General features: G+C 48.7%; 1 protein-coding gene across 3 annotated transcripts in view; it reads left to right on the top strand.

Annotated features, from left to right (window-relative positions):
• Positions 1–14,055, top strand: part of PI4KA (phosphatidylinositol 4-kinase alpha) — a 171,623-nt gene that overhangs the window by 68,736 nt on the left and 88,832 nt on the right. For all 3 annotated transcript variants that reach the window (XM_029619781.1, XM_029619780.1, XM_029619783.1), the window contains 8 exons: positions 5,765–5,873; positions 6,327–6,463; positions 6,753–6,886; positions 8,335–8,417; positions 9,045–9,115; positions 9,559–9,683; positions 10,161–10,242; positions 10,931–11,014. In XM_029619781.1, coding sequence (XP_029475641.1) covers positions 5,765–5,873; positions 6,327–6,463; positions 6,753–6,886; positions 8,335–8,417; positions 9,045–9,115; positions 9,559–9,683; positions 10,161–10,242; positions 10,931–11,014 — 825 coding nt within the window. The remainder of the gene's footprint in view (positions 1–5,764; positions 5,874–6,326; positions 6,464–6,752; positions 6,887–8,334; positions 8,418–9,044; positions 9,116–9,558; positions 9,684–10,160; positions 10,243–10,930; positions 11,015–14,055) is intronic.

Raw genomic sequence — 14,055 nt, 5'->3', positions numbered from 1 at the left:
TCCTGCTAAGTCTCAAACTTAGCCACATAAACCTTTTGAGTATTGTCTTGGTGTTCAATAGTTACAGAATTCGATCCCAATCAACCTGTCACGACCTGCCTTCTGTTTAATGCTGGATGTCTTTCCTCCACAGTCCTTGAGCCCTGCCTCTCCCCTCCCTCTCTGTGTATGTTGGCTCTGCCAAATAGCAGACACCCTGGCTCTCACACTCGGACCAATACAAACTCAGATACTGAATTGCACACTCACATGCTGAGACGCACACTCACATGTTGACATATACAAGCACAAACATACACACACACAGACTGGAATACTGGCTTGCGCACTCTTGCTGAGACACACAGCCTCAGATACTGGCTTGCACATTCACATGTTGACACACAGATTTGGATACTGACTTGCACATTCACACAGACTCTGATATTGGCACACACACTCACATGCTGACACACAGAAGCTTGGATACTGACTTGCATGCTAACATGCAAATTCGGATACTGACACGCACACTCACACAGACTCGGATGCTGACTCACACACACACATGCTGACAAACAGGCTCAAATACTGGTTCTCTGTACGTACCCAGATCAGTCCAGACACCTGGGTTTTGCCTCCCCTCCAGCAGATGGAGACAGAGAAAGTTTTACTGACACTTCTTTTATTTGATTTCAATTTTTTACCATTGTAAACCGTTTTGGTCAATTATATATTGTTAAAGATGGTATAGAAATACCATAAATAAATAAATAGATCTGGTGGAGGCGCAGGTTAGGGGGATGATCCGCTAGTCCCGGTCCCCAAAGGTAGTCTGACTTTTTAGAAGAGAAGAGCTTGATGCCTTGCTACTTCTGGCTTTTCAGGTTCTGGGGGTTAAGATGCCCCAGGAGGACTCTGATTTGGAGGGGGTGGATGCGGGGTCCCCTACCAGCCTTCCCATGTCACAAGTCGGTAAAGAAGATGGTGGAAGCAGAATGGGGAGTTCCTGATTCCGGATTAAAAATGGGAAGGGCCATGGCAAAGCTTTATCGATTCTCTGATCAGGCATTGGAACTTTTTGCTCTCCCTAAAGTCGATGCGGTTTTGGTGGTTACTAAGGGGATGACTATCTCTGTGGTAGGCTTTGCGGCTTTGAAGGACGTTCAGGATCGTAAGTTGGATAGGCACCTCAAGAGGATTTTTGAGGCCTCACCTTTGGGTCTGCGTGTTGCTATTGTACGAGTTTTATGCAACGTGCTTGTCTCCGCTGGGTGCAGCAGATGTATGAAAGCCTGCCAAAGTCAGGCGAGGAAGCAGACAGGACTGAGCGAGTTGAGGCGGCGGTCGTCTACAGAGCAGATGCTTTTAAGCTTGCTGCCTTTTATTTGGCGAGGACCTCGAGCAGTTGATGCAGTCTCTTGGGGATAATAAGGTCCTTAGGTGGCCGGAGGATAAGCCTAAGGGCAAGAGGTTTTTTCAGGTGCATTTCCGTTTTCAGGTAGATAGGACTCATCCGGAAAAGGCTGCAGCTGGGCCTCAAAGACAGTTTCCCCTTTGGGGGCAATCCTGGAGTCAATCCTTTTGAGGTACCCGAAGGCCATTCTGAGGCGCCGCCGGGGGGGGAGTGCATCTGGGCTTAAGTCCTTGCATTGAGGCGAGGCTGGTCCACTCCATCGTTCCTATTATAGGAGGTTGCCTGTCACGGTTTTATGAGGAGTAGGCCAAAATTACTCAGGACCAGTGGGTTCTCAGCATGGTAAAGGACAGCTACGCTTTAGAATTTACTTGTCCCGTCCGTGATTTGTTTCTAGTTTCCCTGTGTGGCTCCTTGGACAAACAAGTAGCTGTTCAAGAGAAGCTGGACCGGCTGCATCGCCTGGGGGTGGTGATTCCGGTTCCCCGCGAAGAGGTTCACAGGGGAAGATATTCCATTTACTTTGTGATTCCAAAGAAGGAAGGTGCTTTCTGCCCAATTTTAGATTTAAAGAAAGTAAATGCAGCATTAAAGGTTCCGCATTTTCGGATGGAAACCTTAAGGTCTGTGGTTGCAACGGTTTGCAAAGGAGAGTTTCTGGCATCTCTGGATCTAACAGAGGCCTACCTGCACATCCCCATTCATCAGGTCTTGCAGCATTTCCTGTGATTCATGATTCTGGGGCAACAGTTTTAGTTTCAGGCCCTTCCTTTTGGATTGGCCACAGTGCCATGCACCTTCATCAAGGGTGATGGTGGTGGTGTCAGTGGTGCTCTGAAAGAAAGGGATTTTGGTGTATCCGTATCTGGATGACTGGTTTATCAGGGTGAAGTTGGAGGTTCTTTGTCGCCAGTCAGTTCAAAAGGTTCTCAATGCCCTCCAATCGCTAGGTTGGGTGGTGAATGTGGCAAAGAATCGCCTGTAACCGACGTAGTCCTTGGAGTATCTGGGGGCTCGGTTCGACACTCTAGTCAGCAAGGTGTATCTCTCAGAGGAGCACGTGCTGAAGCAGGGGCAGATTTGGCAGTTGTTGCAATTACAAGTGCCCAAGGTATGGATTTATTTGCAAGTTCTGGGCTCTATGGCCTCGACCCTGGATGTAGTGCCGAGGGCTTTTGCTCACATGAGACCGTTGCAGAGGAGGAGTTTCAACTTCCGTTACCACTCGAGGGCATCGCACGGGAGAGCCTTTCTGGGTGGCTTTTAACTTCTTATCTCGTCCGTGGTGAGGACCTCGGATTGGGTGGTAGTTACTACCGATGCCAGTCTCTCTGTTGGGGAGCAGTGTGTCAGCACCAGTCAGCTCAGAGTGGCTGGTCCATGAAAGAGTCAGCGTGGTCTATCAGCCAGCTAGAGACCAGAGCGGTCCACTTAGCCTTGCAGGAATTTCTACTGTTAGTGAGAGGTCGGTCAGTGAGGGTTCTGTCAGACAGTGCGACGATGGTGGCTTATATCAATCATCAGGGTGGAACCAAGAGTCAAGCAATAGCCCAGGAAGTACAAGAATTAGTTCTTTTGGCACAGCAGCACCTGGAGCGAATAGCGGCATCCCATATAGCTGGGGTCGAAAACGTTCAAGCGGATTACTTGAGTCAGATGGTACTGGAAAAGGGCAAGTGGGAATTGTCGGAGTCCGTGATGTAGCTCATTCGCGAGCGGTGGGGCTCTCCCCATGTGAACTTAATGGCGACTCATCTGAATGTCAAGGCCTTTCGATTTTTCAGTTGGAGGCGAGAGCACGGAGCTGAGGGCATCGATGCTCTGGTACTACCTTGGCCACAGGGAGGTTCTACTTTCTTTCCTCCCTGGCCACTCTTGGGAAGGTGTTACGTTGCATAGAAAAGCATCAGGGAGAAGTGGTCTTGCTGGCACCAAGAATGGTCGTAGCGTCAGTGGTTCATGAATCTGGTCAACTTGGCTGTGGACAGACCAATTCGCTTTGGTCATCTGGAGGGTCTTCTGCGTCAGGGAGCCATATTTTCCGACTAGGCTGCTCACTTTTGTCTAACAGCATGGCTTTTGAGAGGTGGCTTTTGAGACGTAGGAGTTATCCAGAGGCGGTCATTACTACGTCATTGCGAGCCAGGAGAAAGTCTACTAATATTTCCTACTTATGGGTATGGAAAGTTTTTGAGTCCTGGTGCTCCACTAAAGGTGTTCGCCCTCTCAGATCATCAGTCTCTGACATTTTATCCTTCCTGCAGGAAGGTTTCGCCAAAAGCTTATCTCTCAGCTCATTTAAAGTTCAAGTGGCAGCTCTAGGTTGTCTTCATGGCAAGATAGATGAGTCCTCTATTTCTGCACATCCAGATGTTATTCGGTTCCTTAGGGGGATAAAGAATTTGCGTCCTCCTCTTCGATGGGTTTGTCCATCCTGGAATATTAATCTTGTTCTCAGGGGTTTATGTGAGGCTCCTTTTGAACCACTCCAGAGAGTGACTCTGAAGGACTTGACTCTTAAGGTTGTTTTTCTGGTGGCCACATGTTCAGCTAGGAGGGTTTCTGAGTTGCAGGCTCTGTCATGTCAGGACACATGCCTTCTGATTTTGAATTCGGGGGTCTCATTGAGGACAGTACCTTCCTTTTTGCCAAAAGTGGTTTTGACGTTTCATGTGAATCAGACAGTGGAGCTCGTAGCCTTTCCCACGGTGGACACATCCGCTCCTCATGTGAGAGAGCTCAAGTTGTTAGATGTAAGAAGAGCTTTGTTGAGATATCTCAAGGTACCGAATGATTTCAGGAGGTCATATCATATTTTTGTTTTGTGGAGCAGTCCGAAGAGGGGTTTTCAGGCTTCTAAGGCTACTATTGCTCGTTGGCTTAAGGAGGCTATTGGTTCCTCTTACAGTATTCGTGGTCATCTGGTTCTGGAGGGATTGCATGCTCATTCTACGCATTCTCAGGCAGCCTCGTGGGTGGAAGCTCAGCTTGTTTCTCCGCAGGAGATTTGCAGAGCAGTGGCTTGGAAGTCACTACATATTTTTGAAAGACGCTAATCGACTGGATGTGGGAGGTATAGGTTCTGATGTGGCATATATACTAACATTTAAATGACCAAACATATTTCATATTTTTGATGGGACACCATTTGTCTTTGAAATTCTTTAATAGTGGTTCCTTTTTTTGTTGCTTATGGATGTATAGGTTCCCCATCTTTTGGTGAAAGTGTTCTGCGAGCAGGACTCTCCAGGTCCCACCCTGAGTAGGGAGCTTTGGTACATCCCAGGAGTCTGGACTGGTTTGGGTGCATACAGGGAAAGGAAAATTGGTTCTTACCTGATAATTTTCGTTCCTGTAGTTCCACAGAGCAGTCCAGAACCCACCCATTCTATTGAGGGGGAGAGTCGTCCACTTATTCTGTAGTAGTGAATATTTTTCATATTTTGGAAAGTTTGGATGTTTTTTAAATTTGTTGTGATTGGCTTAGGTTTAGATTAATTCTGAGGAACTGCAGAATGTGGACATGCACATGTGGTTAAGTAGCAGTGTCAGTAAAACTTTCTCTGTCTCCATCAGCTGGAGGGGAGGCAAAACCAAGGAGTCTGGACTGATCTGTGGTACTACAGGAATGAAAATTAGCAGGTAAGAAACAATTTTTCTCTCACACCCTTGCGTGCTGACAAACATAGGTACGGATACTGGCTTGCATACTCACACAGACTCGGATGGTGGCTCACACACTCGCATGCTGACACACAGATTCGGATACTGGCTTGCATACTCACACAGACTCGGATGGTGGCTTATGTACTCACATGCTGGCACACACAAGCATGTTTTCTCTTCTGTATGTTTCTCTTCAGGGCCAGGTTTTAGACTTTGGTATAAGCTTGAAAAATCAGCTTGCATGCTAAATGTTTAAAATGTTTCCACCCTTAATTTAAGAAAAATGAAACCTAACAAATAAGCAGTATCATAAATATAAGTTTATATGTATTCTGGTGAAGAATTTTGCATCTCTTAATAAATGAGCTGATACATTGATTTATGACTGTGATTTGGCAATAACTGTTCAGTCTGCCAGTCATTGCCGTTTGTACAGGATCTGGGGCAGGTGAAAGGACTTTTTCCTGGTTGGGAATGCTCACCTGCCCCCAGTCCCCTGCAGTGATGGCAGTATTATGAAAATGTGCATGTAATTTTCCCGTGTTCAGATCCAGTGCTAGGACTTTGTAAGTGATTAAATAGTAAGTATTGTATTTTGAGGAAAGAAGGCTAAGGGTTGGGCTGCAGCAAAGAGGCACATGTGGAGTTATGCTGAGGTTATTAAAAAATACCTGACATCTGTGTTCTTTTCTGTCCTGGTAGCTAACAAGACGGCTACCACCTATCAAGGAGGCCAAGCCCCGGCTGCAGAAGCTCTTTCGTGATTTTTGGCTGTATTCGGTGCTAATGGGCTTTGCTGTGGAGGGCTCAGGTATAGCAAACTCTCAGATTCCTGTTCTATTTGTGGCATTTATTCTTTTATAAGAAAGCATTTTACCTTATAACTTTATTAAAAAAGAAAAATCTCACTAAACTGTCTGACGCTTTCTCAGTGCAGCAAACCGGTTGTCATGTTTCCAATCCATAGTGCTGCACTGCAGAGTCAGCTCTGGCATTATTTGGGTTATAGTCCCAGGTAGGACGCAAACAGTCTGGGTGTAAATTAGGGTCAGGAAGATGCAGCCTGGGCCCAGAGCTCCACTGGATCATAGCTGTGCTAGCGCTCTGTCCTTTGCCTAGGGCTGGGAGGCTTAACCTGAGCTGCACTATTCTGGGGCAGTGTAGGGTGGCAGTAGAAAAAAATTCCATACATTAATGTTTGGCAGGGACGGGCTGAACCTTGCAGGGCAGGAAAGAAACTTTGATTGCTTTCTCGTTACTGCAGGTCTCTGGCCAGAGGAGTGGTATGAAGGAGTGTGTGAAATTGCCACTAAGTCTCCTCTGCTGACGTTCCCCAGCAAAGAGCCGCTGCGGTCCGTGCTGCAGTACAACTCTGCCATGAAGAATGACACCGTCACCCCTGTGAGAAATGCTGCTTTTAATCCATCTTTGCCAGGGACCCTGCCCTGTCAGGACTGCGGCATGCAGTCTGGAGGTGTTCCCAGTGTGTGGGGCAGGGGGCACAGATTGTAAAGTAAAGCGCTGCAGCGACTGGCTGCTTTGAGAGATCTGGTCATGTTGTCTGAGTGATAAGAAATGAGGTAGGGGTCTCGTCCCATGCCACCAAATACCACCATCAAAGCTGGATGAGGGCAGAAGATTGCTGGATTTCCATGAGCCCTAATGATAAGTGCTGATTCTCGCTTTCCAGGCAGAACTGAATGAATTAAGAAGCACCATCATCAATCTCTTGGATCCCCCTCCTGAAGTCTCCGCCCTCATTAACAAATTGGATTTCGCCATGTCGACTTACCTGCTGTCCGTGTATCGCTTGGAGTACATGAGGTATGGCTGCTACCTGGGGGGGGAAGATTACTTCTTATCTTCTGTCCTGGCAGCACTGACATTCTTAAATGTGTGATGGTGGCTACAGACTGAAGGACAAAGCATTCTTATCGATGTGGCGCACTAGCATTATGTTCTACACCAATCTGTTATTATTTTGTTCATTTTTGGGGGAGGGGAGTGGTGGAATTATCCAAGGTTTAATTCCCCTGGTTTGGCTAGGGTCCAAAGAGTTTTGAGCTGGTGGGCCTTAACCACCCCCCCCCCCACCTCCCGATATTGTATAGGATCTCAGCTCATAGCTTCCCTTTCATGTCATTTATTAAAACTTAATATCTCGCTTGATAAGACATGTTACCCAGGCGGCAGTACAATAAAAAACACAATCATAATTGCCAGTAAAAGTAAATATAAACAAAATTACATTGCAGACAATATAAAAACTCAATGTGATTTCAGACAATCTAAAAATGCATATTCCCTGTACGTACCCGGATCAGTCCAGACTGCTGGGTTTTGCCTCCCTTCCAGCAGATGGAGACAGAGAAAACGTTTGAGGGCACCCCCTCTTAACCAGTGTGCCACCTGCAGCTCCTCAGTATTTCTCTGTCTCCAGCAGATGGAGGTGGTGCAAAAACCTGTGGTCCTGAATCACTTTTAGGTTCTCAAAAAAAAGAAAAAGAAAAGAATATTGAAAAGGAGAATCTCTCACAAAGAGCAGCGGCTGTCAAGCAGGACAGGAACATCACGCTGTCTTCCCAGGGGGGGTTGGCAGGTCCCAGGGGAACCATCCCCCCCTGGTCGTAGGCTCTTCAGGAACTTGGGTTGGTGACCCTGCTTGCTCCAGGTTTGTAGTGCCGCGGGGGATAGCCAGTGGTCTGGTTCCCTCCCCTGCCCCAACGAGAAACCGGGACTACCCTTACCCTCCTAGCCAGTACTGTTTCTTTAAAAAAAAAAAAAGGAATACTGCCGGTGGAGGTGCAGCTACGAGTGGTGCGGGGCACTGTGCATCACAGCTTGAGCTCCGGCGGTGGGACAGAGTTTAGAGGAGGTTCCCGGTTCCCATGGCTATTGGGGGTGCTCGGCTTCTGTTGCTCACTCGCTTTTCTGGCGGCCGGCATGCAGCATGGTGTGCACTGTGAAGCCTGTGGAGAACTGACTTCACGGCTCTCCCACTTGGGACTCTGCTCGCGGTGCTTCCCCGGCTCTTTAGCTTGGGTATAGTTCAGTATTGAGGGACTGCAGGTGGCACTCTTGGTTATGTAGCAGTGCCTCAAAGGTTTTGTTCTCTGCCTCCATCTACTGGTAGGGATGTAAAACCTACTTGTCTGGACTGATCTGTGGTATTACAAGAATGAAAATTAGCAGGTAAGAACCAATTTTCCCATTCTGCCAGTCCCTGCCACTTGTACTATTGTAAACTACAGTCAGATGTATTCTCCCCACAGGGTGATGCATTCAACAGACAAAGATCGTTTTCAAGTGATGTTTTTCTACTTCGAAGATAAGGCTATTCAGAAGGATAAATCAGGCAAGGTTTTCCTGGATTGAATTTTCATGATTGAGGATACATACTAAAAATCGTGAGCTAAAATTTGTAGAAATATATTCAGCTAGAAAGGGATGGCAGGAAAAGACCTCCAGACCCATCTCTTCTCCCATTCTCCCTTCCTCCTTTATCTCTCCTGGCTTCTGTACCGCTAAGGATCCTTTTTGTCTCAGGTTTTCATTAAATCTGTTGTATTCCTCCCCTACGTCTGAGAGATTGTTCCATGTATCTGAAGATCTTATCTCTATAGGGTCAAAAAAAAGTAGGGCATGTAGCTAGACATTTCCCTCAAGGAAGCTAGCCCTTCTCTCCAGTATAACTAAGAGCAGGTCTGAATTACGAATCTGTTGGAATACTTTGGAATGCTTCACAATACTGTCATTTGGAAAGCTGACATTAACTTACTGCTAATGTGTCCCATATTGCTGTGGAGCACATTGCATTATGTTCTCCTGAACCTGAGGTCCCAAGGTCACTGCATAAGCTGGACCCCTTCCTCCTGTCTTGAGATCATTGCAGAAGCTGGACCGGTCCAAGGCTGTGACCCATAGGGATAACCTCAAGCTGACTGAGGAATAATATACTGCTTTGTTCTCTCATTTCCTCCAGGGATGATGCAGTGTGTTATTGCCGTGGCAGATAAAGTCTTCGATGCTTTCCTGACAGTTATGGCTGATAAGGTAAGTTACTGGATATTAAAATTTGTTTCGTTGCTGTGAAATAGCATATCAGCATTCTTTTCACTCCTGAGCCATTCTGAAACAGCAGTCTGGTACAGTTTTGTCAACTTGAAATGGATGTGGGAAGAGAAGCTCCATCTGATGCAGAGGGGTTAGGAGTCTGTGTGTTATGTACAGATTGTCTGCAATCTGGACCTTCAGTGACATGCAGCAGATCAGGAGAAAAGCCTCTGGGATAAAAGTGAAGATTTATCATGATGTGTGATGGATCCTATACTGGTTCTACCTTCCAGGGATGATAGTTTTTATTTATTTCGAAATTTATCCTGTCTTTCTTGTGTAATGTGTTCAGTTACTCCCCATATACACAAAGATTTTTATAATCCTTTGAAAATCTCCTTAAAAAATAACTTTATATTTTTATTATTTTAAAAAACCTTTAGCCAAAAACCAAAGAGAATGAAGTTGAGCTGGAGAGACACGCTCAGTTCTTGTTGGTAAACTTCAACCACATTCACAAGCGTATCCGACGAGTAGCAGATAAATACCTGTCCGGACTTGTAGACAAGTGAGTACAAAATCTATACACACACTCCTAAGCACAAAAATATACACCCCAGCAGATATGAGTGACAGATAAATACCTGTCTGGACTCGTAGACTAGTGAGTACAAAACCTACTCACATGCCCCTATGCACAAAAATACACACCCCAGCCAATGAGTGGCAAATAAAATGGATTTGTAGACAAGTGAGTACACACACACAAACCCCAGCAAGTACATAGTTTACACACACACTCCTGTATACATCCAAATCACATGCATTCACACTAACACATGCACACCTCTACACACATCCTTGTGCCTTCCATACACACATATATACACCTACACACATTCCTACTACACACACATGTACACACAAGACCTCTATCCACATCCCTACTATGCAGGCATACCCATACACACACACACACACCTAGCCTGCATTTATCTGTGTTTGCATTTAGACAAGTGAGTACAGTCTGTGTTCCCATTTCTAGGTTTCCTCATTTACTCTGGAGTGGCACAGTGCTAAGGACCATGCTGGATATTCTACAGACTCTGTCATTGTCTCTTAGTGCAGTAAGTAATGCCCTCAGGTGTTCCCTTCAAGCACATGACTAACAGAAGACTTTGAGAGTGACACAGCTTTGTTTGTTAGTGTTCTTGGATTGTGTAAGAACGGGTGACACGCTCTGTGTGGTATTCTCTGTTGGATTGTGAAAAACAGGTTACACAGCTTTGTTTGTGAGTGTTGTTCTCTGTTGGATTGTGTAAGAACGGGTGACATGGCTTTGTTTGTGAGTGTTATTCTCTGTTGGATTGTGTAAGAATGGGTGACATGGCTTTGTTTCTGAGTGTTGTTCTCTGTTGGATTGTGTAAGAACGGGTGACATGGCTTTGTTTGTGAGTGTTGTTCTCTGTTGGATTGTGTAAGAACGGGTGACATGGCTTTGTTTGTGAGTGTTATTCTCTGTTGGATTGTGTAAGAACGGGTGACATGGCTTTGTTTGTGAGTGTTGTCCTCTGTTGGATTATGTAAGAATAGGTGACATTGGCTCTGTTTGTGTGTTGCTTTCGGTTGGATTGTGTAAGAATGAGTGACACGGCTGTGTTTGTGAGTGCGAGACCCTCTAACAGTGATTAGGACGCATTGTTTTTTTCATCTGCAGCTTGTGGATAATCTCTGTTTGAGTTATAGGCTCTTTTTTTTTTTCTCTGCAGGATAAAATGTCTCTGTCACTAATGCTCTCTGTCCTTTTTACCATAGGACATTCACAAGGACCAGCCTTATTATGATATTCCAGATGCCCCTTACAGAATTACTGTTCCAGACACATACGAAGCTCGTGAGGTAGAGGGGCAGACCCGGCACATGCTTTCTTTCTCATTTCTCTCTTGGACCCCTGTACAGGCAGTGCTGCGTTTAAATTCCTTTCCCTGTACGTACCAGGATCAGTCCAGGACACCTGGGTTGTGACTCCGCACCAGTAGGTGGAGACAGAGCAAAACTTGTGGGCGGAGCCATATATGCCCCTGTGCCAGTCACAGCCCCTCAGTCTTACTCTGTCTCCAGTAGGTGGTGCAGGTGCGGTCACAGCCTCTGCCTGCACTGATTCTGGTAGTTAGTCAGGTTTTTTGGAATTTTTTTCTTTAAATTTGGTTTTTGGAAACTTTTCATCTAGATAAAGAAGATTTTGGTTTTGGAAATTTTTTCTTCTAAAGAAAGAAGACTCCCTCGTCCTGAGAGCCTCCCAGGGGGGTTGGGAGGTTCTGAGGGGACCATCCCCCCTGGTAGAGGCCGCTGCTGAGGGTCGAGGACCCGGCCCTTGCTGGCAGCAGCGTCGGGGGTGACACCGGGGAGCCCGGTTCACTCACCCCCGCTGGAGCAGGAAGGTCAGGACCAGGGACAGCATCCAAGCGGCAAGCGCAAGTACAAAAAAAAAAAAAAAAAAAAGTCTGTTTTTACTTTGCGGCTTCCTCGCCTCGCCGGCTCTCCGTCCTTCGAGGATATCCAGGAGGGGGATGCCGGTTCTTCGTCCTTCGTGGCTTCCTTCCATGGGGGGGTTGAATTTTTGGTACTGCGGCTCTCCGTCCTTCGCGGCTTCGTTCCGGGGGGGGTTGATTTTTACTGCAGATCCCTTCTGGGCACTTGCCGGTCGCGTGAGGGATGCCGCGTGGAGCCTCCTGCCGCGTGTGCGGCCCGGCGCGCACACCTGTATAGGGACGGCATGTGTTTTGTTTCACGGGTCTCGGGCAGCGGGGGCCGTCCGAGACAGGTCGGTGAGCGCGGATTCGACCAGCGTCGGGGCTGCCGTGTGATGAGCAGGCAGGGGATAGCTCAGCTGTTTCGTCTCGCTGAGCGCCGTTCCCGCTGAGCGCGGGAACGGCGGCCATTTTAGGTGCAGTTAGTCGAGCCGCGCAGAAGGCCTTAGAAAATGGAGGTCTCCCTCCAGATCTTCCCCGCAGCAGCGAGCCCCCGGGAAGCCCTCCCCGGGGGGGGGGGGCTGCTTCTCCAGTTTAGACGGAAGGGGCCTCCTCTTTTTCTTCGGATTTACTGAAGTGCATAAGATCAAGGCAGCAGTGGAGGAAAGCTGGGAAAGGATCTGGAAAGCCCTACGATCCGCTAAAGCGGAAGTGCCCGGTGCGGGCAGACCGCAGGTGACGGACTCCGGAGCCCTCCGGTCCTCCAAGGCAGATGTACCCGGTGCGGGGCAGACCGCAGGAGACGGACTCCGGCTCCTCCTGTTCGGACAGCCCCGGCTGGGGGGGCGCTGAGGAGCCGGAGGAAGGGGGGTCAGACCTGCCAGGTACCAGCACAGGTACAGTAGTGGATGGAGTTGCTCCCAGAGTAGTCCGCTTGTTCCGATGGGAGGAGTTGGCCCTTTTTTTCCGGCCATCCTGCAGTGATTTGGGGTGAAGGCCCACAGGTGGAGTCTTGACCGGGGGCCAAGATGGATCCGGTTTTTTTTTCCAGCTCACCGGTCCAGCAGTGGCCTTCCCGTTCCCCTTTTTCGGCTGCGGACATTTTATTCCGGGAATGGGATACCCCGGAGCTGGGCCTGAAAGTGAGTAAAGCCATGGTCAAGTGGTATCCATTACCAGCAGATACTCTGGAGCTTCTTCGGGTTCCCAGAGTGGACGCAGTGGTGTCGGCGGTAACTACGAAGTCAGCGATCCCGGTTGCAGGGGCAGCCGCTTTCAAGGATATCCAGGATAGGACAATAGAACTCCAGCTTATGCAAGGGTTTTTCAGGTGTCGGCCTTGGGAGGCGCGCGGCGATTTGTAGTAACTTTGCGCTGTGTGCTGGGTTCCGGTGGACCCAGGGTCTCCAGGCCCACGCGGATCTGTCGGAGGAGGAGGCGAGGCATGCGGATCACCGCAGATGCTCTGTATGACTTGCTCCGGACGGCCGCCAGAGCTATGGTCTCGCCCGGATCAGCGAGGCGCCTCCTCTGGTTTCGGAACTGTGATCCCAGGTAGTCGCGTCCTCCACGTTCGTCGGGACCCTCGTATAGGTATTCTTCCCCCCCGGACCCCTCAGTGACAACAGTCCTTTCGGGGGCAGCGGTTCGGTATGCCCTCGCCGCAGCCTCTGTAAGTGGTCCCAATTGTTGGGGTGCGGTTAACGTTGGTTGTCGAGGACGGGGCCAGCGTTACGGCGGACCAGTGGGTCTTCGGTGTGTTAAGACGCGGCTACGCGTCAGATTTGTTCGAACCCCAGCGGACAAGTTTCTCGTCGCTCCTTGCAAAGCTCCGGAGTAGGAGGCGGCATCGCTAGGCACCATCCGGCGCTTGGAAAGTTTAGGAGCTGTGGTTCCGGTCCCGATCCATCAGCATGGCGACGGCCGTTGCTCCATTCGCTTCATCGTTCCAAAGATAGACGGCACGTCAAGACCAATCCTGGATCTCAAAGGCGTGATCAGATGCCTGCGCGGGAGAAGATTCGTTCAGGGATTGCTTCGGTGTGCCCGGGCACATTCTTGGCTTCCCTAGATCTCATGGAAGCGTCCCTTCACGTGGGACTTCGGCCGGAGTCCCAGAAATTCCTGAGGTTCGGCATGCTGGGACGACCCTATTGTTTCCGGGCGCTGCCGTTTGCTCGCGCAACAGCTCCCGGCACATTCACGAAAGTGATGATGGTGGGGGCGGCGCAGCTACACCGGGAAGGCTTCCTGGTTCATCCTGGCCTGGGCGACTGGCTGATTCGCGCAAAGTCCGAGGGTCAGTGTCGACGGGCGGTGGCCCGGGTCCTACAGATCTTGCAGTTTCTAGGCTGGGTATTCAATTTCGGCAAGAGTCAACGGGTACCGACCCAGACCCTAGAATTCCTCGGAGCGGTCTTCAACAAGAGACAGGGCAAACTGTTCCTATCCCAGGAACGCAGGTGCAAG

The sequence above is a fragment of the Rhinatrema bivittatum genome, chromosome 11 (assembly GCF_901001135.1).
Source record: "Rhinatrema bivittatum chromosome 11, aRhiBiv1.1, whole genome shotgun sequence".
NCBI lineage: Eukaryota > Metazoa > Chordata > Amphibia > Gymnophiona > Rhinatrematidae > Rhinatrema > Rhinatrema bivittatum.
The sequence above is the reverse complement of the archived record's forward strand: the minus strand, read 5'-3'. Positions and strand labels throughout refer to the sequence as shown.